Genomic DNA, 27,310 nt, shown 5'->3' on the forward strand with positions numbered 1-27,310 from the left:
CGGCCATTCATTCCATGTGACTTCCTGGGTAAAAACAGCTGATCAGCGGAGGTTAGCGAAGCAGCACCCGTGTCAATCAGCTGTTTGCCAAGGCAGCTTACATTTAAAGAGTACAAGTTTTGTAAGGCTGTATAAACTCTTTGTTTTTAACATGCAGGTTTTTTTAACAGTTGATGAACTTCCATTGAGAGACCATGGAGATTATCTCCCAAAACAAAAAAAGCAACAAAAACGCGCAGTCTAAACCCAGCCAACTTCTTGTAGTTTCTCCAATGGGTTCATTACAAGAGTCACTAGTTTGTTACAGCTGAAGGCCTTGACCGTTAGAATGTCTGAAACGCCGGTATATGGCAGAACTCCAGCGGAATCTTAAAGTAGGCGAGCTGCTCAGCGCGGATAGGTGTGAGGCAGTGATGTCATTGTGCGTGTCTGTGATGAGCCGTAACCCGCGGGCGTTAAACACTGAATAGTATAGCAGGGAACTGACGGCCCCCTGCTCTACTATAGGATTCAACTGTACTTGCGTCCTGAGGATGCAGATTAATTTTAAACCGGAATAAAATTAGAAAACCGAAATGCGCGAAATGATGTCTGTTGTCTGCGCTGAATTTTGGTTTCGTATTTTTTTTTTTCCAGTTATTTGCCCAGCCCTACATTACAGTGATAGGTAACCTGGTCCAGGGTGACATCTATATCAGAGGTTTTCTTAGTCAGAGACCCTAAATGTAACCCAGATCGTCACATGACCCCAAAAAGTAGATGGATGACCAGTCACACAAGCTGTGGGTTTAAAGAGTCGGGTTGTTGGTGACATTTCCAGCATCTCAGAGACATGATTCTAATTTATGGAGCAAGGTCTTGTAGTGTGTACTAAGTTGTTGATGCAATCCTGGCCAAAATATATTAGGCCCCATGCACACGAACGTGCTTTTGCGGCCACAATTCTCCTGAAAATCCACTGGTGAATTGCGGCCCCATTCATTAAAATGGGCCCATGCACACCACCGTGGTTTCCACGGTCCGTGCATAGCCCATGAGCCTGGACCGCAAAAAGAACGGACATGTCTTATTACGGCTGTGTTTTGCGGTCCAGGCTCACAGAAAATAATGCACGCGGTCATGTGCATGACACGCAGGGCGGCTCCCGGGTGACACTCCGCGGCCGGCCGACCCGAAAATCAGACGTGCACGTGGCTACGGTCGTGTGCATGAGGCCTTAGACTGAAGGTTTTGATGGGTGTGTCAACTGACGCCCGCCAGTAAACTTCTAGATCCAAATCCATATATATTGGAGAGAAGTAAGACACACAGAGACAATGCTTTGTATACCCAAAAATATGCTTCTCTGATTTATTGATAAAAATGCAATTACAATAATATCTTTCAAGAGGGGAGTAGCCTTGAAGTCAGCCTATTGTTTACAATGGGACGTTGGCTCTATCTCTGCCAATTACATACTATGGGGAGTTGCTCGTGTTGAGCCAATCACAAGCATGAAAGGCTTTTTACATGTAAGATTACAATTTTCCCATAACAATTGTCATGGACCCACATCTGCAATATCACCAGCCTAATACCCATAACAAAAGTCGTACACTCTATTCCCAGACGATATGGGGTGGCAAGATCTGAAAGAACTGGTAAATATTTAGCTATATTCTCCATAACAAGAAATCATTAAAAACATTAGCTGAATAACATATAATTATTCCAGACAATCCACCAGAAACAGATGACTCTTGAAACACAAAATGGATTCTTTAAAGGGAACCTGTCACCAGCATTTCACCTATTAAACCAGCAATACCTGGTGGTAGTGGATGAAAAATCATTTCTATATAACCTATAGTTGTCTTCTTAGTCGGCTCTGTAGCTTTAGTATTCAGTGTTTTACTGTTCCCACACCGTATGCTGATGAGCATAAGAGTCATATCTTCATTTGAAAAGAGTCAAATCTAATTTGAAAAGACTCATATCTTCATTTGAAAAGAGTCAAATCTAATTTGAAAAGAGTCATATCTTCATTCATCAAGTCTTTCCATGCTTGTGCATTGATGTCCTCTTCTGGTAGTGCGCACGAAGGGACACCGGATTATTACGATAAAAGGCGCAAAATGTTTGCAGACAGTTATTTACAGTCGGAGGAGGAGTTTAGGAGAGGGGATAATGACAATGAACTTTTTATAGCAGCGGCCAGTGAGGGATAAGTAAAGTTCAATAGGTGAAATGCTGGTGACAGGTTCCCTTTAAGACCAGATGGATACTCCATGCAAGATATAGTCACAGAAGCATACTTTCAAAATGGAGTCACAAACACAATTTACTCACTTTTACACAAGTCATCAGCACTTTCAGTTCATTCTCCTTGAATTCGGACTACACAGAGGATTTAATAGCCATAGAACAAATTATTTTCTAAAGGGACCAGGGTAAGGGTCTGTTCACACAGAGTTTCTTGACGCGGAAAACACGGCCGAAAATGCCTCCCATTGATTTCCGTGTGAGGCGGAGGCAACTTATTATTTATTTAAAGAAGCGACATGCCTTATCTTCGGGCGTTTACGTCTCTGACCTCCCATTGACATCAATGGGGCGCAGAGAAAGCATATTTCGCAGCGTTTTTGTGCCTGCGGGCGCAAAACACGGCAAACTGCATGCAGGCAGATCAAAATCTGCCTCAAAATTCCAGACGGAATTTTGAGGCAGAATTTTCTGCCTGCAAAAAACTCTGTGAGCAAACCCTAATACCCAACACCGATATTTCTCTGATTTAATAATATTTAAATATTTGGGGGAAGAGAGAGAGAGAGAGAGAGAGAGAGTGTTGGATAGCGGGAGAGTTATAGCAAGAAACTTTATCTACGGCAGCAGTCAGTAGATAAATTGGAAAAAGGGGGGTACTTTATCAAGCTCTAGTACCCCTAATCTTCACTTATATCTGCGGAGTGCTGCCTATACTTTTGCCTATATATATATATATATGTGTGTGTGTGTGTTTTTACCGTTTATACATATGTTTTTATTTTAAAGGGTCATCTAAAGGTTGTACTATTCCTGGTAAAGGAAGTGAATCAGTTTCCTTCTGATATTGAGTGTATGAGATACGTTGCAGCAATAACTGATAAGGTGAGCATTTCAGTGGTCCTTTTTGGGAACCCAAAAGTTCTAAAATTTTCATGTTGGAACATTTTCTTAATGTTTTATTTCAGGACATCCATAACTGTATCATTTCAATACCCAAAAGTATTGAATAGAAAGTATTGGGCAACCCATTTTCAATAAACTTGCCTTTCTCAGATATGTATTTTTGTTTTCCACATATACCCAATTCTTTGAATATTATGTTATTGTGTATATTATCACTTATATGCAAATGTAATTTCCCCACCCCCATGACCGCAACCATGCAAGGACCACACATACAAGACCGGAAACCTGAGTAGATAAAAAGGTTCTCACCTCCTCCACACCTCAGTTCAGGTTTCCTGTCTTCACATAGGCGATCTGTGAAGCTTTTGGCTCCCCCTGGAGAAATTTTTTCTATAGCTTGTTCACACTTGGGGCTGAATAGGACCCAGATCACCTCACCCAAAGAGTCCAAAGTCTCTAGTTTGAGCAGCCTATCCTCAGTCTGGCCTCTCATCTGTGCTCCTGTTTCTAGCTCCCCTGCCATATTGCTGTGGAGGCTGCTGTGGCAGTGCCTGGCAGCCTCTATCCAGGTTCCATGTTGGATCGGCGTCTTCAGGATTTCTGGTGTGGGCATACGGCGTAAAATCTCCAACTGATAGATTATGCCAGGGTCATGTACAGACAGTTGATGTGGCCGCTGGCGCTTCTGAGAGCGGGAGCTGGTGGTGTCCCTTCCGGTGCGACGCTTTCATTATTTCCAGCAGAGACTGGGGCAGTAACTGTATAGGGGAGGGCTTTTGGCTTTTAAAAGTCAAAAGCACCTGGATGCACAGGAGTACTAGGTGCTATAAAAACTCGCAGTAGAGGAGAGCCAGCCAGCCCGCCCGCCCATCAGTCAAGGAAAGAAAAAATGGAAACGGTAGGCAGCACTTAGTTAAGGTGTAGGTGAATCACCAGTGGTTTATTCCAGTATAAAGCGACATTTCGGCTTGTGCAAGCCTTTATCAAAGACTTAAGCAAGCCGAAACATTGCTGTATACTGGAATAAACCATTGGTGATTCACCTACACCTTAACTGAGTGCCGCCTACCGTTTCCATTTTTTCGATACTATTGGGGAGACTGGGACTATGACCCTGGTTTGGTGTGCACCACTTTTCTACCAGGTAATATAAGGAGTGCTGTTCCCATCTCTGCTTCTGTCAGTTAAGAAAAGACTGAGAACCTTGGAAGCCCGCAGAATGTTGCAATTGGGAGAACGCTGGTCGCACCGAGCCACCAGAACTGCCAGGCCTGACATGAAAAAGGCTCTATTGTAGAGCTGAAACGTTGCATTTGACTGATGGATTAAAGCACTTTTTCTATTTTGCTACATCTCTGGAGTGCTGCCTGATTTTTGGAACTGTATGTATGTATGTGTATATATATATATATATATATATATATATATATATATATATATATATATATTATTATTTTAATACTCCTGTTTCTATGGCCCATGTCGTGCTCTCTTGTATGTTTCAAAGCTATAGAAAATGTACATCAAAATACCGAAATAGATCATGTGGATTGTGTCTCTGTACCAGCCCCTCTTAGGCTTCGTTCACATCTGCGTCGGAGTTCTTTTCGTCAGGGGAACCCACAGACGGAAACCATAGCTTTCAGTTAGCATTACCATTGATTTCAATGGTAACGCTTCCGTTGCTAGTGGTTTCCGTTTGTCTCCGTTCCATAAGGTTTCCGTTTTTCTGATGGAATCCATAGCGCAGTCGACTACAGACTAGAAACCATTAGCAACAGAAGCGTTACCATTGAAATCAATGGTAATTCTAACGGAAAGTTATGGTTTACGTTCGTGGGTTCCCATGATGGAAAGGTCGGACGCAGATGTGAATGAAGCCTTAATAAGAACCTCTGGATCAGGCCTGATCGGACAAGAATGGGGTGGACTTTTTTTTTTAATGAAGAGAATCAAGTAGATCATTTAAAGGGGTTGTCCGAGATAACATCATATTTTCAATAACCCCTTTAATGCATGTAAGTTATAAATATAAATACATTTGTAATATACTTACGTTTTCCAAAGTGGCCCCGTTTCCAGATCCTGCCGTCGGGAAATTGACTTTTGATGTCTCTCTGCTCTGGCTCTTCCGCTTTGTTGATCTTGAATTCTTGCCGGGTATACGACACGTCACTTGTGACGTGGTGTATATCGGCTTGTTCTGTTCTTACACGCATGCGCGGCCCCTGCTGTTATCTCGAGAACAGCATGGACCGCGAGAACAGCAGTGACAGCGCATGCGTGTTACGGAATGTGAAGCAGAAGAAGCCGATATACACCACGTCACAAGTGACGTGTCGTATACCATCCGAGGTCTCTGGTACGAGACCATGTGATCGGGATACGACACGACAGCGGAGGCGGCTGAAAAGGTGACGTCAGAGCTTATTTAACCGGAAGGAAAAAGCAGCCAGAGCGGAGAACAGAAGCAAGATTGCACGGGTAAGTATATTATGCAATTTTTAATATGTGCAATGTGGTTTTAATTGTATTAAAAAATTAATCTTGGACAACTCCTTTAAGTCTGCGATTTAAAAATTCTGAGATTTTTATCAGTTTTGCTCAGCCGAGTACCTTGGCATATCTAGAGTTACAGAAGCTAGTAGCTTTCAAGAGCTTGCATCCTTTTATCAAGAGGATGGGAAACTTACTCCTTTAGATGAGGAACTTAGAGGCAAAGCTTTATTTTCACCTGAAGATACAGGAAAGCTACTTAAAGGCTATGTAAACCTTTGATCAGTCGATCAGTATGTTTGGTGCAACTTTATAATTAGTTTTGATAATAAAAGTTTTTATTGAACCAATACGCTTTACAACATATGAATCCACAGGATTCGAGACATATATTATACGTTTATATCCAATTGTTGGTTCACAAGTTTTTCAGAAAAGAGAAACAACGAACTTCAAGGAAACAAAAGAAGAACATAAGAAGAAAAACAAGAACGTGGTCTACATAGACACATACAGTATTGTTACCCATTGTTATTACAGCACAATGCTATGACCATTAGAATTTTTCCATTTATCCCAATGGGAAACCCTTCTGTACACACCTTGAATGGAAGCCAACGAGCACTCCATCATACCATTATTATTCACATAGTGCTTGAGCTCCAAGATGTGGGAAACGTTCGTGGATTTCCAATGTTTGGCTATTATTATTTTAGCTGATACCAGCATATGAAAAAGTATAAGTGTATCCGAATAAGCGTAGTCAACTATTCCCACATGTAACAAGGCAAGGGCTGGAGATAATGTAACCGGAGCTCCTAAAACAGATTCTAAAATTTGTGCCATATGTGACAAAAAGATTTTAATATGCTGACATTCCCAAAAAATATGAAGAATAGTCCCTCTAGCCATTAAACATCTCCATCATTGATCAGATGACTAACGATAAATTAGGGATATAAGATTTGGGTTTAAATCCGATTTATACAAGATTTTCCTGGAAGCCTCTAGGTGTGTAGCACATTTTGAAAGAGAACCGGCCAGCTGAAAAGTAGATTCCCAATCTTCTAAAGATAGACAGACCATTTTTGATTTAGATACTAACCCACATAACACTGCTTAAATTCTAGAGGTACCTTTCGACGTTCTATTCAGATTTTTGAATGCTACTTCCTCAACAGATCTAGGAACATCAGCATAAGCAGGAAAGGAGTTCAGCAGATGTCTCACCCTCAAGTATTTGAAAAAATCATTCTTGGATAATGAGAATTTGTGACAGCAAATGTCATCAAGTGATTATTTTCATGAGATCAGAAATAGTTTCAATACCCGCATCCATCCAGTTTTGGATTGCTAAATCAGGAATTGGAAAGGAAATAAGGCGAAGAGGTATATCAGGATATCTCTACGGGAAAATCGGATCCTTCCCACAAAAAATTTTCCACACCCGGAATCCCGCATCTAATGTTAAGAATTGTGACCTAGGCAATTTACCCCCTGTAGAAAGTAACCACAATTGGGCATCAACTGGAATATTAGCCTGCAGCCCTTTTTCCATACACATACAATGTTTTGTAGGATGTTTGATAGGCCAAAACCGAACCTGATCTAAGATGGCAGCATAATAGCAGTGAGACCTCTGCGGAAGGCCCAAACCCCCTTTATTAATGGGTCTATATAGAACTTCTGCTGAAATTCGAGGTCGAGAATTAACTATTAACTATACTCTGAAGTTTTTTAAGATCGTTTCTGGACAGGTAGATAGGCAAATTTTGAAACCCATATAATATTTTAGGTAACACCATCATTTTAATAGCAGAAATCCTGCCAACCCAGGACGCCTCGTATTTTAAATAAGTAGCTAATTCTTTCTCAACCTGTTGTAATAGTGTACGGTAATTATATTTATGGAAAAGGGAAGTAGGATAAGTCAGCTGTATACCAAAGTATGGAAAAGAGTCAACTGCCCATACAAAGGAATATGCGTTTTGCAAAGACCTCTTAAGAGCATGTGATAGATTCATACCTAGTATTACAGACTTACTCACATTCAGCTTGTAATAGGAAACCTGACTAAACTGTTCCAAAATCTTAGTAACTGCAAATACTGAGACTGTGGGATTGGACATCGCAATAATCACATCGTCCGCGAATAAACCAATCTTGTGTTCCCAACTTTAATACCACTGATCTCCGGACAAGAACGAATTAAGGCTGCTAGGGTTTCCATGACTAATGTAAAGATAAGCGGGGATAGTGGACACCTGCCGAGGTCCATTTGTAATCCCAAAATGCATAGATGAGCCTCCTGACGTATATACCATTGCTGATGGAAAAGTGTATAGGGCCATAATACTGCGATGGGCTATCCCAGTAATACCGAATTTAGTTAAGATTTCTCCCAAATAACCCCAATGAACCCTGTCGAAAGCCTTCTCCGCATCAAGGGAAAGAAGCAGAGAAGGCATCCAATCCCCCTCAATTGAACTCCATAAGTTCACGAGTCTCCTAGTGCCATCTGAGGACAGCCGGCCTTTAACGAACACCACTTGATCTTGGTGTATGAGGTCAGGCAAAACTTTAGCCAGGCGTGCCGCAATCATATTTGAGTACAGTTTAAGATCTGTATTTAAGAGTGATATGGGTCTAAAATGACCTTGTCTATCTGGGGATTTCCCCCCTTTTGGCAAAATGACTACCATGGCTTCCAGCATTTCTTTAGGAAAGGTTCCTCCACCCTGGACCGAGTTGAATACCTCTGACAAAAAAGGCAAGAATTGAACTGAATTTCTTATAATAGTCAGTCGTGAAACTGTCTGGCCCCGGCGCTTTGTTCGGCTTCAAGGCCTTAATGGCTTGCAATATCTCATTCAGAAATTACATAGTTACATAGTTGGTACGGCTGAAAAAAGACACACCTGTTCAACCAAGGGAGACAAATCCGCTAACTTCATAGATAAAGCTGAGGGCAGATGTACACGTTCCAAGAAGGATATATCAGGGAGCGTGGGTTGCGGAGTTCCCAGATTATTTTTAAGATTGTATAAATCGGCATAATAGTCCGCCATCACATTAGCTATATCTTGGGGATTAAAAACTTTCAAATTTTTAGTGTTCTACAAAAAAGGGATTCTAGATTGAGAGGACCGCTGTTTAAGGTGTGATGCTAACAACGCACTAGCTTTATAATTATAGCCATAGTATCTTGCTTAACTGTCCTCAAGGCTTGTTTATATTTATATAAATCCAGTTGATGTAACTGATGCTGCAAGTTCTTAATCATATCTACCCTCAGAGGACAGTAAACACGTTTATTATCCGCACTGAGTTGAGTAATGGTAGAGGATAAATGAAAGTGCAGCTCAGCCCTCTGTCTCATCTCTCGATGCACTCTTAATAAAGTGACCTCTCATACGCTTTATGCGCACACCACAATGTATTATGAGTGACATCCCCAGTATTATTCGCCAAATAAAAGGTATGTAATAACTTTTCCAGGCTATCTCTATGTTTAGCGGACTGTAAGAAATAATTATTTAGACGCCTCGAGGATGTTTGCGTAGAATTATATTGTTCCGCTATAGAAATACATATTGTAGCGTGATCGGACCAATCTATATTTCCAATACCAGATGACAAAACATGTTGGAACAACACAGCATCAGTAAGGATCAAATCTATACAACAATAAGTCTTGTGTGGATGGGAGAAGAAAGTATAATCCCGTTCTGATGGGTGTTGCAACCTCCATACATCCACTAAGGCCTCCTTATGAGTAAGGTTAAATAGCTCAGAGGGTCTATCGGCCACACCAGGACCCGTAGTATCCGAGAACCACATCACTTTGTTAAAATCCCCTAGAATCAATACTGAACCCAGTTTATGTTTGGTAATGAGCTTAAAAATGGACTGGAAAAATTTGGTCTGGTTCGGAGCATAAATGGACACCAAAGTAGAAGTAACATTATTAATATCGCAGATCAGCATAACATAGCGCCAATACGGATCTATATGAGATGATCTTATCGTGAAGGCCACTGATTTTTTTTAATTGCAATAGCCACTCCCCACTTCTTATTCAGGGCAGGAGAGATAAAGATATGTGGAAATTGCTTGTGATGTAATCGACATATATCCGCCTGATTTAAATGTGCTTCTTGAACACAGATAATATCCGCATGAGACCTATGAGATTCTTTCCACAGCATAGATCTTTTAAAGGGACTATTAAGACCCTTCACATTAATGGAAACTAATTGTATCACCATCTTAGTGCACAGTTACAGCCCGCTAACTTACCAACAGTTAAACATCCCACTGACAAATGAAAAGCCATGACAATATGAAATACATAGCACTGTAGACATGCCTGATCTAGACCAAAAAAAACAGAACAAATTACAGCTGACAAACAGTCAGTGATCAAATTAGAAACCAGTGAAACTTCACATCCTTATGCAGGATGCAAAGGGAGGAAAAAGAAACAACACTTGCAGTGTTTCAGCATGAGCCGTACCAAGCATACACATGTAGCTCCATCCTCAGACATAAACAACAGAAGTAGTCTAGGAACATGACTTCCAAAGCCTGCCAAGCAGACCCTATGCCATCATATCTTTGCTTGTAGAGCCATCGTAGTTCAGTCAATGTGAAGATTTAGTTACCCACTCTTCCTCCAGCCGAGGTTTAGATTTCTGTCTCGGAGAAGAACTTGAAGAAGCAGGCGGGAGTAACTGCCAGTCTTGAAGTAATTGGATCACTTTTCCTGGCGAATTTGCAAACCCCTTCCTTCCATCTTTCGTGATCACCAGTTTTACCGGAAATCCCCACTTATAGTGGACATTGTGCATTCTCAGGATCTTTTCAACTTCTTGAAATTCCTTTCTTTTAGGCCTCATGCACACGACCGTAAAAACTCCCGTTATTACGGGTCGTAATCACGACCCGTAATAACGGGCTCATAGACTTCTATTGGCGACGGGTGCCTTCCCGTTTTCTCACGGGAAGGTGCCCGTTCCGTTAAAAAAGATAGAACATGTCCTATTTCTGGCCGTAATAACGGCACGGACAGTCCATAGAAGTCTATGGCGCTCTCGTAATAACGGGTGGCTACATGTGTGCACCCGTCATTACGGCAGCGTTGCTAAGCGACGTCAGTAAATAGTCACTGTCCAGGGAGCTGAAAGAGTTAACTGATCGGCAGTAACTCTTTCAGCACCCTGGACAGTGACTACCGATCAGTATAAACCTGTAAAAAATAAAAGACGTTCATACTTACCGGCAACTTCCTGCTTCCTCCAGTCCGGTCTCCCGCCCGTTGCCTTGGTGACGCGTCCCTCTCGACATCCGGCCCGACGTCCTGGATGACGTTTCAGGCCATGTGATCGCTGCAGCCAATCACAGGTCAATCACAGGCTGCAGCGGTCACATGGACTGCCGCGTCATCCGGGGATGTCGGGCTGGATGTGAAGAGAGGGACGCGTCACCAAGACAACGGCCGGGTAAGTATGAATTTCTTTAACTTTTATTACAGAAAAGGCTGTCCCTTCTCTCTATCCTGCACTGATAGAGAGAAGGGGCTGCCGATTAGTGCAGTGCTATTTTGCCGCCAAAAACGTGCTCGTAAATACGGGTGGAATACGTGTGACACCGGACCCATATTTACGAGCACGGGTTCGTAAATACTGGTGCAAAACGGGTGGAATACGTGTGACACCGGACCCGTATTTACGCCAGTATTTACGGGTGGGAAAAAATACGGTCGTGTGCATGAGGCCTTAGCCAGTTACTGCAGATAGGTCAGTGAAAACTGACACCTCTTGAAATCTTTCAGGTAAATCCACTGGATTTCTGGCAGCTTGCATCATCATTTCTTTAAAGTGAAAAAAGTGCAGCCGAGCGATCACATCTTTGGGAATGGCGGCAGAAAGCTCTTTAGGTTTCGGAATACGATGAACTCGATCGAGAAGTAAATCGGATGCAGCTGAATCAGGCAGTACAGCAATGAAGAAGTCAGTGAGAAACTCCCCCTAAACTGTTAAGGTTTAATAGATTCAGGAATACCTCTGAACCTAACGTTGTTGCGTCTAGAACGATCTTCCATATCCGTGATTTTCAACCGCATGAGCCCCACTTCTTCTTCCAGGGAAGAGTTAAGGTCTACCAACTCATTATGGGCGCCAGAAAATTCCACCATTTTTGTCTCCATGTGGGACGTACGTTCCCCCAATGCATTAAATTCAGCTTGAATATTCATAAAAGCTGACTGTATGTCCTTCTGCAAAGAAAATCTCAGGCTTTCCAACATACCTTTAAAGAGGCTCTGTCACCAGATTTTGCAGCCCCTATCTGCTATTGCAGCAGATAGGCGCTGCAATGTAGATAAGAGTAACGTTTTTATTTTTAAAAAACGAGCATTTTTGGCCAAGTTATGACCATTTTTGTAGTTATGCAAATGAGGCTTGCAAAAGTCCAAGTGGGTGTGTTTAAAAGTAAAAGTCCAAGTGGGCGTGTATTATGCGCGTACATCGGGGCGTTTTTAATACTTTTACTAGCTGGGCGCTCTGACGAGAAGTATCATCCACTTCTCTTCAGAACGCCCAGCTTCTGGCAGTGCAGATCTGTGACGTCACTCACAGGTCCTGCATCGTGTCGGACACATCGGCACCAGAGGCTTCAGTTGATTCTGCAGCAGCATCGGCGTTAGCAGGTAAGTCGATGTAGCTACTTACCTGCAAACGCCGATGCTGCTGCAGAATCATCTGTAGCCTCTGGTGCCGATGTGTCCCCGCTCGTCTGACACGATGCAGGACCTGTGAGTGACGTCACAGCGTGATCTCTCGAGAACACGGCTGTGTCTGCACTGCCAGAAGCTGGGCGTTCTGAAGAGAAGTGGATGATACTTCTCATCAGAACGCCCAGCTAGTAAAAGTATTAAAAACGCCCCGATGTACGCACATAATACACGCCCACTTGGACTTTTACTTTTAAACACAACCACTTGGACTTTTGCAAGCCTCATTTGCATAAATACAAAAATGGTCATAACTTGGCCAAAAATGCTCGTTTTTTTAAAATAAAAACGTTACTGTAATCTACATTGCAGCGCCTATCTGCTGCAATAGCAGATAGGGGCTGCAAAATCTGGTGACAGAGCCTCTTTAAGCATATCTTCTGTACCAGGCTGAAATGGCCGAGAAGCAGGAGGCAGGGACTGTGAAGCACATGGCGTCCCGTTATCTAACAGCAGCGTGGGAGACATGAGGAAACCCCACACAGTTACTCACATTACTCCTGAAAGCCTCTGTGTCAAGTGTGGAGGAGGACATGTGGGGAGATTGATTGGAGCCAGGTGCACTGGTCAGTGAAGATGTAGGCTACGGAGTGAATCTGTCTCCTGACTCTGTCTTGTCTGGTGCCGGCGCCATTTTGGGACCTCGTGGACGGGAAGAACTCCATAAGTCTTGCTGAGCTCTCTTTCTTCTTTGCCTTCCCCATCTTAAACTTTGATCCTGCAAAGCTTGCAATACTCCTGTATTCAAATATCGTCTTAGAAAGTGTAGATTAGAGCCGCTTTGATGCCTGGTGTAATGGAGCTAAGGCAAACACGTCTTACTCCATGCTGATCTGGCCATGCCCCCTTTAATTCGTTTTTATCAAAAATTATTTTTACTTTGAGATGCAGCTGCTCTATATTCTGCATACAGATCAACTGTATCGTGTGTTGAGACCTAAATCCGTCATTCCCGTGGACCTGACTTGTTCAGTGTTAGTGGGTCCTGCGTGTCTGACATGCAGGATCCACCTGTATTCTATCAAGTTAGGTACTTAGATGTGATGGATAACAGGTGGATCATGTGTGTTAGAAACACGCAGGACCTGTCCACACTGAACCGGTCAGGACCACGGGACTGACCGATTCAGTGTAAAACGAGAGATCAAGCTGGTCTGTATAGAGGACCCGTGGACCTGACTGGTACAGGATTCAGCGTAAGATACAGCAGCTCTGTATGCAGAATACAGAACAGCTGTATCTCAAAAAGTAAATTTATTAATAAAAACAAATTATAAAGTTGCACTAAACATATGTACCGATTGACCTTTTTATTAAAAAAGATGAAAAAATCCCTTTCAAAAGTTTTTATAGCCTTTAAAGCTGTTCAAGCCACAATGTATTTGGGTGATGTGATGGAATCTAGGTCTATTTCTGATCAGAGTGATTGAAGGGCTAGCCTCAAATAAACATAGGCTCTTCTAAGTGCATAAAAGCGCTTAAGAATGAGTGGAAAAATCCCGATAGGAAGGGTTTTTTTTTTATACCATCAGCTATCAAGAGCAAATATCCCTTTGATGAAAATTACTCTATCATGGGATAAATACCCAAGAATCGATGGTCCAGTGGCTGAAATCTCTAACATCCACTACCCTTTTGAGGATCTGGGTTGCCTGGGAGAACCGATGGATAAAAAAAAGCTGAGCTATACCTCAAAAGGACTTGAGAATCTTCTGCCTCTGGTCTAAAACCTAGTATAGCGGACAGTTGGGTGGGTAGATCCTTAAAGATTTGAATTAACCCTTTCAGGACCAAGGGTCCTCGATGCCTCAATGACCAGCCCCATTTTTTTCAAATCTGATCTGCCATTTTATGTGGTAATAAGTCTGGAATGCTTTTGCCTATCTAAGCGATTCAAAGATTGTTTTCTCGTGACATGTTGTACTTTTAGTGGAAAAATGTGGTCAATAAATTCATAGCTTATTTGTGAAAAACGCCAAAATGTAAAGAAAATTTGCAAAAATTATAATTTTTCTAATTTTAAATGTAATCTACTTGTAAAACAGATAGTAATACCACACAAAATTGTAGCAAATTAACATCCCCCATATGTCTACTTTTTATATTTGCATTGTTTTTTGAACATTATTTTATTTTTCTAGGATGTTACAAGGCTTAGAACTTTAGCAGCAATTTCTCACATTTTAAAGAAAATTTCAAAAGGTTATTTTGTCAAGGACCAGTTCAGTTCTGAAGTGGCTTTGAGGGCCTTATGTACTAGATAGACCCCATAAATCACCCCATTTTAAAAACTGCAGCCCTCTCAGTATTCAAAACAGCATTCAGAAAGTTTATTAACCCTTTAGGCGTTTCACAGGAATTAAAGCCATGTAGAGGTGAAATTTACAAATTTCATTTCTTTTTTTGTCGAAATTCATTTGTAATACATTTTTTTCTGTTACACAGAAGGTTTTACCAGAGACATGCAACTCAATATTTATTGCCCAGATTCTGCAGTTTTTAGAAATATCCCACATGTGGCCTAGTGTGGTAATGGACTGAAGCACTGGCCTCATAAGCAAAGGAGCACCTAGAGGATTTTGGGGTCTCCTTTTTTTAGAATATATTTTAGGCACTATGTCAGGTTTGAAGAGGTGGTACCAAAACAGTGGAATCTCCCCAAAAGTGGTTTGGGAAACTACACACCTCAAGGAATTTATCTAGGGGTATAGTTAGCATCTTAACCCGACAGGTCTTTTGCTATATTTATTGGAATATGTCTGTGAAAATGAAAATCTACTTTTTTTTCTGAAAAAATATAATGTAATTTTTACAAGGAATAAAGAATAAAAAGCACCCCAAAACTTGTAAAGCTATTTCTCCTGATTACGGTAATACCCCATATGTGGTAATACACTGCTGTTTGGACCCACGGCAGAGCTCAGAAAGGAGGGAACGCCATTAGGCTTTTGGAGCGCAGATTTTGCTTGGTAATTCTGTTTGGGGTTTTTCTGGTATTTCAGTTTATGATGTGGGGGCATATGTAAGCTGGGCAGAGTACATCAGTGCATAATAAGAGGGTATAATAATGGGGTAAATAAATAATTCATAGATGTGTGGCTGCTGTCGCACTGATAAATGTCGCCCAATCTTATCCGCTTTTGGACACTCTGCACAATTTCTGTCGCTATATTCTGAGCGCCAGAACTTTTTTTTTATTTTTTCTCCACCTGAGCCGTGTGAGGGCTTATTTGTTACGTTACAGTCTGTAGTTTTCATTGGTACCATTTTAGGGTACGTGTGTTTTTATTTTTATTTTTTTTTAATCACTTTTTATTAGATTTTTTTGGCAAGCAAAGTGACAAAAAAAAACCATACATTTTGACTGTTTACTTGAAGACCTACAGCACTGATGGCTTCTATAATACATTACACTACCTGGGTAGTGTAACGTATTATAAACTGTTAGTGTGACGCTGACAGTCACACTGACAGGAAGCCTATGAGGACCAGCTGGTCCTCATAGGCTTCCGTGATGGCAGAACGGAGGCTGTTGCATGGCCTCCAGTTTTGCCATGCAACTGATGGCAGCACCCACAATCGGTCCTCGGGAAAGTTTGTTGTACAACAAACTTTCCCTGCGATCACTTGATCGGGACCTGAACCAATCAGATCCCGGTCATGTCTCCGGAACCAGAGGCAGGGCATAACAGCGCGATCCAGGTGTCACCGCTACTCTGAGATACCCGGATCGCGCTTTTAACACCCACTGTGAATTCACGTCGGCGCTCCACAGAGGCCAGCAAGTGCCGACGTGAATTTACAGTGGGCGGTCAGGAAGCGGTTGATACCGGTGATCATATTCTCTGCAGCCGAACCAATCGGTTCGGCTGTCCGCGTCTGTGGCTCCCCAGCAATCTGTTCTCTGACAGACGGCGTCCGAGCGCTTTTCACAGCGCTATGCCGTTCTGGAACAGAGATCTGTATATTCACGCCCTGGCTGCACTGGGTATGTGCGAAAAGGACGTGAATATACAGATTGTCGACATGAAAGGGTTAATCACCTTACCATCTGGTTCTGTATTGACCTAAATTACAGCCATGGAGACGTTACACCATCTTAGAATTAACGCCTTTCATTTTCTCTCCACATACAATCCGCAAATCATTCTTTTACAAGAGACTTATTTACTTGGTCGCAAATTGCGAGCCCTTCTGCGGTTATCATTCTTCTTCTAACTACTCCTGCTGGTTCTCTTTGCTGGTCGACAAGTCTTTGCAATGTAATGTTACATCTGTTTAACCCCTTACCGCTCCTGGACGTACTATTACGTCATGGCAGCTGTATCGTTCGCGCTCCATGACGGAATAGTACGTCTTGGGAGTAACGGCCGTTTCGGCCGTCCTCCCGACACATACAGGAGCTGTGACGGCTGCTGTCTTGTTCAGCAGCTGTCACAGCTCCTACAGCGGGGACCGATCGCTGTGTCCCCGCTGATTAACCCCTTAAAAGCCACGTTCTATAGAGATCGCGGCTTTTTAGGGGTTAAGCTGCCATCGCCGGCCTGCTACACGATAGCGGCCGGCGATGGTGACTATGGCAACCGGACACCAAACAATGGCGTCCGGCTATGCCATAGACGGAAGCCTAGTGGGTCCTGACAACGTCAGGACCCACTATGCTTGCTGTCAGTGAGTAGCTGACAGTTCTAATACACTGCACTACGCATGTAGTGCAGTGTATTAGAATTGCGATCAGGGCCTCCTGCCCTCAAGTCCCCTTGTGGGACAAAGTAATACAGTAAAAAAAAAGTTAAAAGAAGTTGTGTAAAAATAAGAAAATAAAAGTTTTAAAAGTATTAAAAGTAAAAATCCCCCTTTTTCCCTTATCAGTCATTTATTATTAATAAAAATATATAAACAAACAAATAAACTGTACATAATTGGTATCGCCGCGTCCGTAACGGCCTGAACTACAAAATTATTTTGTTATTTATCCCGCACGGTGAACGCCGTAAAGGAAAATAATAATAAACCGTACCACAATCACAATTCTTTGGTCACTGCACCTCCCAAAAAATGGAATAAAAAGAGATCAAAAAGTCGCATGTACCGAAAAATGGTACTGATCGAAACTACAGTTTGTTACGCAAAAAATAAGTCCTCGCACGGCTTTATTGATTGAAAAATAAAAACGTTATGGCTCTTAGAATAAGGCAACACAAAAAGTAAATGATTGTTTACAAAATGTATTTTATTGTGCAAACGCCATAAGACATAAAAAAAACCTATAAACATCTGGTATCGCCGTAATCGTATCGCCCCGCAGAATAAAGTGAATATGTCATTTATAGCGCACGGTGCACGCAGTAAAAAAAAAAAGAATAAAAAACAATAGTAGAATTGCTGTTTATTAGTCACCACGCCACCTAAAAATAGAATAAAAACTGATCAAAAAGCCGCATGCACCCCAAGAAAACTACAATGCATTCCTCAAGGGGTCTAGTTTCCAAATTGGGGTCACTTTTGGGGGGTTCCCAATGTTTTGGCACCACAAGACCTCTTCAAACCGGACATGGTGCCTAATAAAAAAGAGGCCTCAAAATCCACTAGGTGCTCCTTTGCTTCGGAGGCCGGTGCTTCAGTCCATTACCGCACTAGGGCCACATGTGGGATATTTCTCAAAACTGCAGAATCTGGGCAATACGTATTAAGTTGCGTTTCTCTGATAAATCCTTTTGTGTTATAAAAAAAATGGTATTAAGAGGATTTTCTGACAAAAAAAAATATGTAAATTTCACCTCTACTTTGCTCTAAATTTCTGTGAAACACCTAAAGGGTTCATAAACTTTCTAAATGCTGTTGTGAATACTTTGAGGGGTCTAGTTTCTAAAATGCCGTATTTGATAGGGGTTTCTAATATATGGGCCCCTCAAAGCAACTTCAGAACTGAACTGGAACCTAAAAAAATAAATAAATGAGGCAATACTTCGCTTCTTACATTATACTGATAATGAGCCGTGCCCACCCCGAGATGACCCCAGTTTTGACCGTTTGTATAAACGGAGACCCCTATTAGACCGTTCCAGTGGCCGGTTTTTCCAAGCATTCACCCCCGAGAAGTGTATTTCTATTGATTAGTCCCTGGTACATTTTAAAGGGAGGGTTCAATTCCGCAAGTACCTGCCGGGTAAGAGGGCAAGGTATGGCGTGAAGATGTATAAGCTGTGAGAGTGCATCCGGGTATACCTACAGGTTTAGGCTATATGAAGGAAAGGCCACCCCCAAACCAGACTGCATCCTGGGCTACAATAGGTACATGGGAGGTGTGGACTTGTCAGATCAAATCCTGAAGCCCTACAGCGCCATGCGGTGTGGTATAAGAAGCTGACCGGGCACATCATACAGATGGCATTGTACAATGCGTACGTGCTACGTCGATGTGCAGGCCAGACGGGAACTTTCCTGGAATTTCAAGAGGTGATTATCAAGAACCTAATCTTTAGGGACCAAGAAGGGGGGGCACCCAGTACTTCTGGAAGCGGGGCCACACACATCATACCAAGGCGGCAACACTTTCCAGGAGAAGTTCCCCAAACTGGCAAGAAGGGAAAAAGTCAAAAGCGGTGCAAAGTCTGCTATAAGGGATGACACAATATATCAATGTAACACGTGTCCCGAATAACCAGAGCTCTGTATGAAAGTCAGTTTTAAAATTTATCATACATCCCTTGGTTTATAATTTACCCCAATTTTACTTACCCTAATGCACTCCGCACAGCTGATCCCCCCTCGTCTTTCCCCTCTGAGCCCTGCTGTGTGTCCAGGCAGCTGATAACAGCCACATGTAGGGTATTGCCATACCCGAGAGAACCCACATTACAGTTTATGGGGTGTAGGTCTCTGGTCAAAATGCTCACTACACCTCTAGATGAATGCCTTAAGGGTGTAGTTATTAAAACGGGGTCACTTCTTGCGGGTTTCAACTGTACTGGTACCTCAGGTGCTTCTGCATACATGACTTCGCACTAGAAAATCCCCAGTAGGCCAAATGGTGGTCCTTTCCTTCTGAGCCCTCCCATGGGCCCAAACGGCAGTTTATCACAACAAATGGGGTATTGCGGCACTCAGAACAAATTGCGCAACAGAATGGGGTATTTTGTTTCTTGTGAAAATAAGAAATTTTCAGCCAAAACTACATATTATTTGAAAAAAATAATTTTGTTTTCATTCCCAGCCCAATTCAAATATGTTCTGTGAAAAAACTATGGGGTCAAAATGGTCACAACACCCATAAATGAATTCCTTGAGGGGTGTAGTTTCCAAAATGGGGTCATTTGTGGTTGGTTTCTATTGCTTTGATACCTCTGGGGCTCTGCAAATGCGACATGCCACCCGAAAACCAATCCATCAAAATCTGGACTCCAAAGAACACACAGCGCTCCTTTCCTTCTGAGCCCTCCCATGGGCCCAAACGGCAGTTTATCACCACAAATAGGGTATTGCCACACTAAGGGCAAATTGGGCAACAAAATGGGGTATTTTGTTCCCTGTGAAAATAAGAAATTTTGATCACAAATGACATTTTATTGGAAAAAATTACATTTTTTTCATTTCACAGCCCAATTCAAATACGTGCTGTGAAAAAACTGTGCGGTCAAAATGGTAACAACAACCATAAATGAATTCCTTGAGGGGTGTAGTTTCCAAAATGGGGATTCCTACTGTTTTGGCACCTCAACACCTCTTCAAACCTGGCATGCTGCCTAAAATATATTCTAATAAAAAAGAGGACATAAAATGCACTAGGTGCTTCTTTGCTTCTAGGGCTTGTGTTTTAGTCCACGAGCGCAGTAGGGCCACATGTGGGACATTTCTAAAAACTGCAGAATCTGGATAATACATATTTAGTAGTGTTTCTCTGGTAAAACCTTCTGTGTTACAGAAAAAAAATGAATAAAATTGAAATTCAGCAAGAAAAATGAAATTTGCAAATTTCACCTCCACTTTGCTTTAATTCCTGTGAAATGCCTGAAGGGTTAAAAAACTTTCTAAATGCTGTTTTGAATACTTTGAGGGGTCTAGTTTTTAAAATGGGGTGTTTTATCAGGGTTTCTAATACATAGGCCCCACAAAGCCACTTCAGAACTCAAGAGGTACCTTAAAAAAAAGGCTTTTGAAATTTTCTTAAAAATATGAGAAATTGCTGTTTATGTTCTAAGCCTTGTAACGTCCAAGAAAAATAAAACAATGTTCAAAAAACGATGCCAATCTAAAGTAGACATATGGGAAATGTGAACTAGTAACTATTTTGGGTGGTATAACCGTCTGTTTTACAAGCAGATGCATTTCAATTCTGAAAAATGCTATTTTTTCAAAATTTTCTCTAAATTTTGCAATTTTTCACCAATAAACACTGAATATATCGACCAAATTTTACCACGAACATGAAGCCCAAATGTGTCACGAGAAAACAATCTCAGAATCGCTTGGGTAGGTTTAAGCATTCCGACGTTATTACCACATAAAGTGAAATATGTCAGATTTCAAAAATGGGCTCTGAGCCTTAAGGCCAAAACTAGGCTGCGTCCTTAAGGAGTTAAACTGATCCTAAGGGGAGGTTCATTGTGTTGTAATGTCAGACCCATGTTACATCTCATTATAGTTAATGTCTATAATCCCCCATGGGCCGCCGTCCAACTGATTTCTGATACAATGATTCTGGTAACGGAGTTTGATCCTGCTTCTCTGGGATTTTAATCTTTTGAGGTGCTCTAACGTTGCTAAACTGGTGGATTCCCGGGCTGTGATGCCCCCTCAGCTAACTGGGCCGCAACATATCATTTAAAGGAAATTTGGTGGGCTCGCTACCCTCAATCTGTAGTTTATTCGTGCCAGTCACCCGCCCATAGATCCTTTTCCAGAATTGATTTAGCATTCGGTAATGACTGTTCTTTAATAATATTTGTGATAGACGCACAGTACCTCCCTCTGGGAATTTCGGACCACTCTCCCCTTATGGCCACCTTGGGATTGTCTGAGGTTGCAAGGTGTATTGTCGCGACCGTAATAACACATTGATAGCCTCATTCATGTTTACGCTGTTATAAAATTAAAAAAAACTGCTTTCTTTCACTTATTAATTTGAGGCACAAGGTATTATGAATTTTGAACCTCCATGTGCTTCACATGAATAGTAATTAACCCCATCACGTACCTCACACATTAACCCAATGTTGTCCATTATGACTGAGGAACATGATGGGGTTATTTACTATTAATGTGAGGCACGTGGAGATTCAAAATTCATCACACCACGTGCCTCACATCAGAAAACGGAAGAACTTTTTTTATTATTATTGTTGGCAACCATATCGTTTTGGTATCGAGTATCGCAATACTACACGAAGTATCGGTATTGAAGTCCAAATTCTGGTATCGTGACAACCATACTCCAGCAGGGCCTAACACGCTTCTGTACCTGGCAGACCAAGAGGCATTGATAAACTGTTAGGCCTCCGGTTGCCATAGCAGCTAACGGCTATAAATCACTTTGATTTTGCAGTCACTTTTGACCATGGGATCTAAAGGGTTAATGGTGGGGATTACAGCAGGGTGTGAGCAGTAACATACAGTGGACACCTGCGGCTGATGGAGCGGGCTCAGTTTCTGAGCCCTTACAATCTTTTTGTCGTAAGTGTAGGACATTTTGTGGGAGGCACTAGCTTTTCATGAGGTGTACTTAAGACAAATGTCGGAAAGGGGTTAATATATGCTTCGCTTCACTTGCAGGTTTATCTAGCATTATATATACATACCTTGCCCCAGTGCTAATTCTGCCTTTTGTATATATTTTTACATGTACAGTGAAGGAAATAAGTATTTGATCCCTTGCTAATTTTGTAAGTTTGCCCACTGTCAAAGACATGAACAGTCTAGAATTTTTAGGCTAGGTTAATTTTACCAGTGAGAGATAGATTATATTTAAAAAAAAACTGAAAATCACATAGTCAAAATTATATATATTTATCTGCATTGTGCACAGAGAAATAAGTATTTGATCCCCTACCAACCATTAAGAGTTCAGCCTCCTCCAGACCAGTTACACGCTCCAAATCAACTTGGTGCCTGCATTAAAGACAGCTGTCTTAAATGGTCACCTGTATAAAAGACTCCTGTCCACAGACTCAATTAATCAGTCTGACTCTAACCTCTACAACATGGGCAAGACCAAAGAGCTTTCTAAGGATGTCAGGGACAAGATCATAGACTTGCACAAGGCTGGAATGGGCTACAAAACCATAAGTAAGACGCTGGGTGAGAAGGAGACAACTGTTGGTGCAATAGTAAGAAAATGGAAGACATACAAAATGACTGTCAATCGACATCGATCTGGGGCTCCATGCAAAATCTCACCTCGTGGGGTATCCTTGATCCTGAGGCAGGTGAGAGCTCAGCCGAAAACTAAATGGGGGGGAACTTGTTAATGATCTCAAGGCAGCTGGGACCACAGTCACCAAGAAAACCATTGGTAACACATTACGCCGTAATGGATTAAAATCCTGCAGTGCCCGCAAGGTTCCCCTGCTCAAGAAGGCACATGTACAGGCCCGTCTGATGTTTGCAAATGAACATCTGAATTATTCTGAGAGTGATTGGGAGAAGGTGCTGTGGTCAGATGAGACTAAAATTGAGCTCTTTGGCATTAACTCAACTCGCCGTGTTTGGAGGAAGAGAAATGCTGCCTATGACCCAAAGAACACCGTCCCCACTGTCAAGCATGGAGGTGGAAACATTATGTTTTGGGGGTGTTTCTCTGCTAAGGGCACAGGACTACTTCACCGCATCAATGGGAGAATGGATGGAGCCATGTACCGTCAAATCCTGAGTGACAACCTCCTTCCCTCCACCAGGACATTAAAAATGGCTCATGGCTGGGTCTTCCAGCACGACAATGACCCGAAACATACAGCCAAGGCAACAAAGGAGTGGCTCAAAAAGAAGCACATTAAGGTCATGGAGTGGCCTAGCCAGTCTCCAGACCTTAATCCCATCGAAAACTTATGGAGGGAGCTGAAGATCCGAGTTGCCAAGCGACAGCCTCGAAATCTTAATGATTTACAGATGATCTGCAAAGTGGGCCAAAATTCCATCTAACATGTGTGCAAACCTCATCATCAACTACAAGAAACGTCTGACTGCTGTGCTTGCCAACAAGGGTTTTGCCACCAAGTATTAAGTCTTGTTTGCCAAAGGGATCAAATACTTATTTCTCTGTGTACAATGCAAATAAATATATATAATTTTGACAATGTGATTTTCTGTTTTTTTTTTAAAATATAATCTCTATCTCACTGTTAAAATTAACCTAGCCTAAAAATTCTAGACTGTTCATGTCTTTGACAGTGGGCAAACTTACAAAATCAGCAAGGGATCAAATACTTATTTCCTTCACTGTATATGTATGCTAATTTGAGGCCTTGACACAGTCTGCATATCCAGGTAACCGACCACTTTCTTTTTATTCCTCCTTTTGTGGAGGTTTTTGTTTTTCCCCATGCTGTCTTTTATTACGTATGTACGATTAAATAAAACTTTGATATATGATTATTTGTAACTGCGCTAGAGTCGTGTTTGTATAGGTTTTGATAAAAAAAATTTGCGACGACTATTTTCGATTTATAGGCTTCTGATATTTAGGTTAAGCATAAGTGCCATGTCTGAAGTCTGCACATCTTGAACTTTTTCTTTTCAGAAGGTGTTGCATGTCTAATACTCTCCTTGGGTTAGACTATTAGCCACAAGCATGCAGTTTTTACAAAATATTACACTTTGATGCAAAATTGCATGAAAGGACCCATGAGTGTAATATTTAGCATTTAGAAGAATGTGCATTTTTTGGTGCTTGTTGTGGTATTCTAATACTTTTATTTATTTATTTTTCTCCTCTCACTGACTTCACTGGGGGAAACCACAGTTCAATGAATATTAAAGGGAATCTATGACCATACAATAAAGCGACTATAAAAGTCTCATAGTATTATGCATTAGTGGGTGCTATTGCCAATCAAATCAGAAGGCATCATAATTGACACTTCCTTTCGTACAAGTGCAATAGCAGCCACTAAAGCGCAATACTATGAGCATCTTCTAGATTATGTTTATGAAAAGGCTCTGTCTGATGGCAAATTCCCTCTGTCCATTTCCTGTCATCTGAGAGTCAAGCTCCTGTTCTGTCACTTTGTGCTTTTACACTCCAGCTATGCTTCTTCAGATCACCTGTTGTGTATGGTGGGTTAGTTGTTTGGTGTGGTGCTAATCCGCTTCCCGTACCCTGAATTCCTGCTGTGGAGGTGCAAGGCCTAGTTCACCTTTAAAATCCTTGTCACGTTTTTCCGCCCACGGTCATCAATGGAAAAACGTTTTCTGCCTCCCATTGATGTTAATCGGAGGGCAGAGGTGGAACCGCAGCAAGAAAGGACATGCCGCTTTTTCCCACAAGTGGTTTAAAGCCGCCCGGGGGAAAAAAATGCCTCTGCCTCCCCTTGAAATCAATTTCGGCAGTTTTTTAGCGTGGATTTCGACGCAGTTTCTGCATAAAAAAACACAGTAAAAAAAAAACTGAACTAGGTCTTATAAAGTAGGTGCTTTTTACACCTCAATAGCAGGAAATCGATGCATTGGAACCTGATTTGCACCATCGCATACAACTAAACCACCAGAATTTTTTTTATATCTGGTAACTACTACACCTATACTGAAGTGAATGAGGTTTAATAAAGAGGATAGTGGGATTATGGAGCTCCTCTCAAATGTCAAAAACATTATACCTTGCATTTATATGGTATACCCCTTTTTATCCACAGGTGATCTTGCACCCAAATGATGGTCATGTATGAAAGTGTATATGTTACTAAAGGTTAAACGTTTTTAGTATTCTCCACAGTTCTGACACTTTCTTAATGTGTACAACTACTTAATTCTTTTTTTTTTTTGTTTTATGTGTATTGTTTTCCCATGTTCACCCTTATTTATTGTATATTCCAGGATCTTTTGAAGAAATGCCATCAGTGCATGGAAACAATAGTAAAAGCAAAGGACCAGCAGGCTGCAGAAGCAAACAAGAATGCTAGTATCTTGCTTAAGGAGCTTGACCTTGAAAAGGTAAAGGATTAAGTTGTAATCTATAGTGTTGCTGCCTAAATGTGCCTCATCCACGTACTGCTATTTCACCCCCCCCCCCCCTCGTCACTTCCACTCTCATTGCTACCATTCCAATATAATTACCATTGACACTAGTACTGCTGTTTCTACATCACTACAGCTATGATTTCTGACGACGCTATTTCTACTATGGCCATTCTACTCACCACTGCCATTAAAAACTGCTTTTAATTAGTTTTGCCCAGCAAAAATTTATGTTTATATATACGTTAAACTTTTTACTTCTTGTTAAAGTCAAGAGAAGAAAGTCGCAAACAAGCTCTTGCAGCTAAAAGAGAGAAACGGAAAGAGAAAAAAAAAAAGAAAAAGGAAGAACAGAAAAAAAAAATTGAAGATGATGATTGTCAATTTTCTGGGACATGTGAATTGGGTGCTGAGGATGCCCACAGCGGTGATGGTAAGAAGGTTTTGTTTTTAATCAACATTTTTGTAACTTCTTTATTTGCTGGAGATTATGTGGATAGAAGACCATTTCATTTCCAGTTTTTAAGCTTCCTCTTCATTTAACTCTCCCCCTTTCCTTCATCCCCATCCTCTCCTTTCCCTGGTTGAGCTGATGGATGTAGGTCTTTCTTTCACCTGTACTAACCATGACCATTCCTGTCCCCCCTTATGGGATGTCTTGTCCATTAGGGTACTATAATTAACAGGTTATAAGGAGTTCAAATGACCCATGAGTGGTTTTTCCTTGATAATATACCGTCTGCTACCATGACTTGTCAACACCTATGTAACCTCCCATCTAACAGATACAGGATGAGAAAAAAAAAATCCATATGTCCGTTTGAAAGCGAAGATCAAAGCTTAAAACTATAATGTAACTGAGACAACTCATTTCAAGTGTTTGTAAGCATTCACATTTTAAAACCAGGTCTATAGTTTTGACTGCACAAATTTTAGGAAGGTTGAAGGGGTCTTCCAGAAGTTAAAAAGAAAAACTCACCTGTTAAATCTAGTGCCAATGCTACCATGGTACCCAGCTGTTCTTTGTTTACATACGTGTGTGCAGGAAGTTATTTCCTGGGCAGGTTTCTAAGCAGCTCATTACTTCTCGGGAACTGCACAGGCAGCTAAAAGACCCATCCACGCAAGACCATTATGCACCTTCAGCACAGCAGGGGCTTGGTAAGTTTAACTTTGAGGGAGGGTTGGGAAGCTTTCCTCTGAGAAAAAGCTGCATTTTCAGTTTTATCACCGGGTCGCTTTAAAAACAACTGCAAACCGATCAAGTCTTTATATGGCTTGCATTTTAACTTGAGATAAAGTAAAAAATTTGCAGTCGTTTTAATACCTTTCAACTCCGTTCTGGGTACTTATATAATGTGTTATTGTATATTCATATTCACTAGTGAAAATCTTTTTTTCTGTTCATTACTTTGAGGGACACAGACCGTGGGTATATGATGTTGCCACTAGGAAGCTTGACACTAAGAAATAAAAAAGTGGACCCACCTACAGGATGTACCCTGTCCACAGACACTGATCTATTAATTTTTTTAGCTTAGTGTCTACAGGAGGCAGATGCTAATGCAGCAGAGTATCTACCAATTTTATTTATTTATTTTTTCAGTTTTCAGCAAGAAGGGACACAGGTTTGACATAGTCTCCACCATGTCTCCTCCTTTGCAAGCGCACATTGTCATATTGCAAATGCATCGTTATCCAACC

The 27,310-nt window shown here is 41.5% G+C and overlaps 1 protein-coding gene across 2 annotated transcripts in view; it reads left to right on the plus strand.

Annotated features, from left to right (window-relative positions):
* Nucleotides 1-27,310, plus strand: part of ANKHD1 (ankyrin repeat and KH domain containing 1) — a 277,970-nt gene that overhangs the window by 222,422 nt on the left and 28,238 nt on the right. For both annotated transcript variants that reach the window (XM_075856368.1, XM_075856369.1), the window contains exons 23-25: nucleotides 3,031-3,126; nucleotides 25,466-25,582; nucleotides 25,877-26,039. In XM_075856368.1, the coding sequence (XP_075712483.1) occupies nucleotides 3,031-3,126; nucleotides 25,466-25,582; nucleotides 25,877-26,039 (376 nt within the window). The remainder of the gene's footprint in view (nucleotides 1-3,030; nucleotides 3,127-25,465; nucleotides 25,583-25,876; nucleotides 26,040-27,310) is intronic.

This window comes from Rhinoderma darwinii, chromosome 3 (assembly GCF_050947455.1).
Source record: "Rhinoderma darwinii isolate aRhiDar2 chromosome 3, aRhiDar2.hap1, whole genome shotgun sequence".
Taxonomy (NCBI): Eukaryota; Metazoa; Chordata; class Amphibia; order Anura; family Rhinodermatidae; genus Rhinoderma; species Rhinoderma darwinii.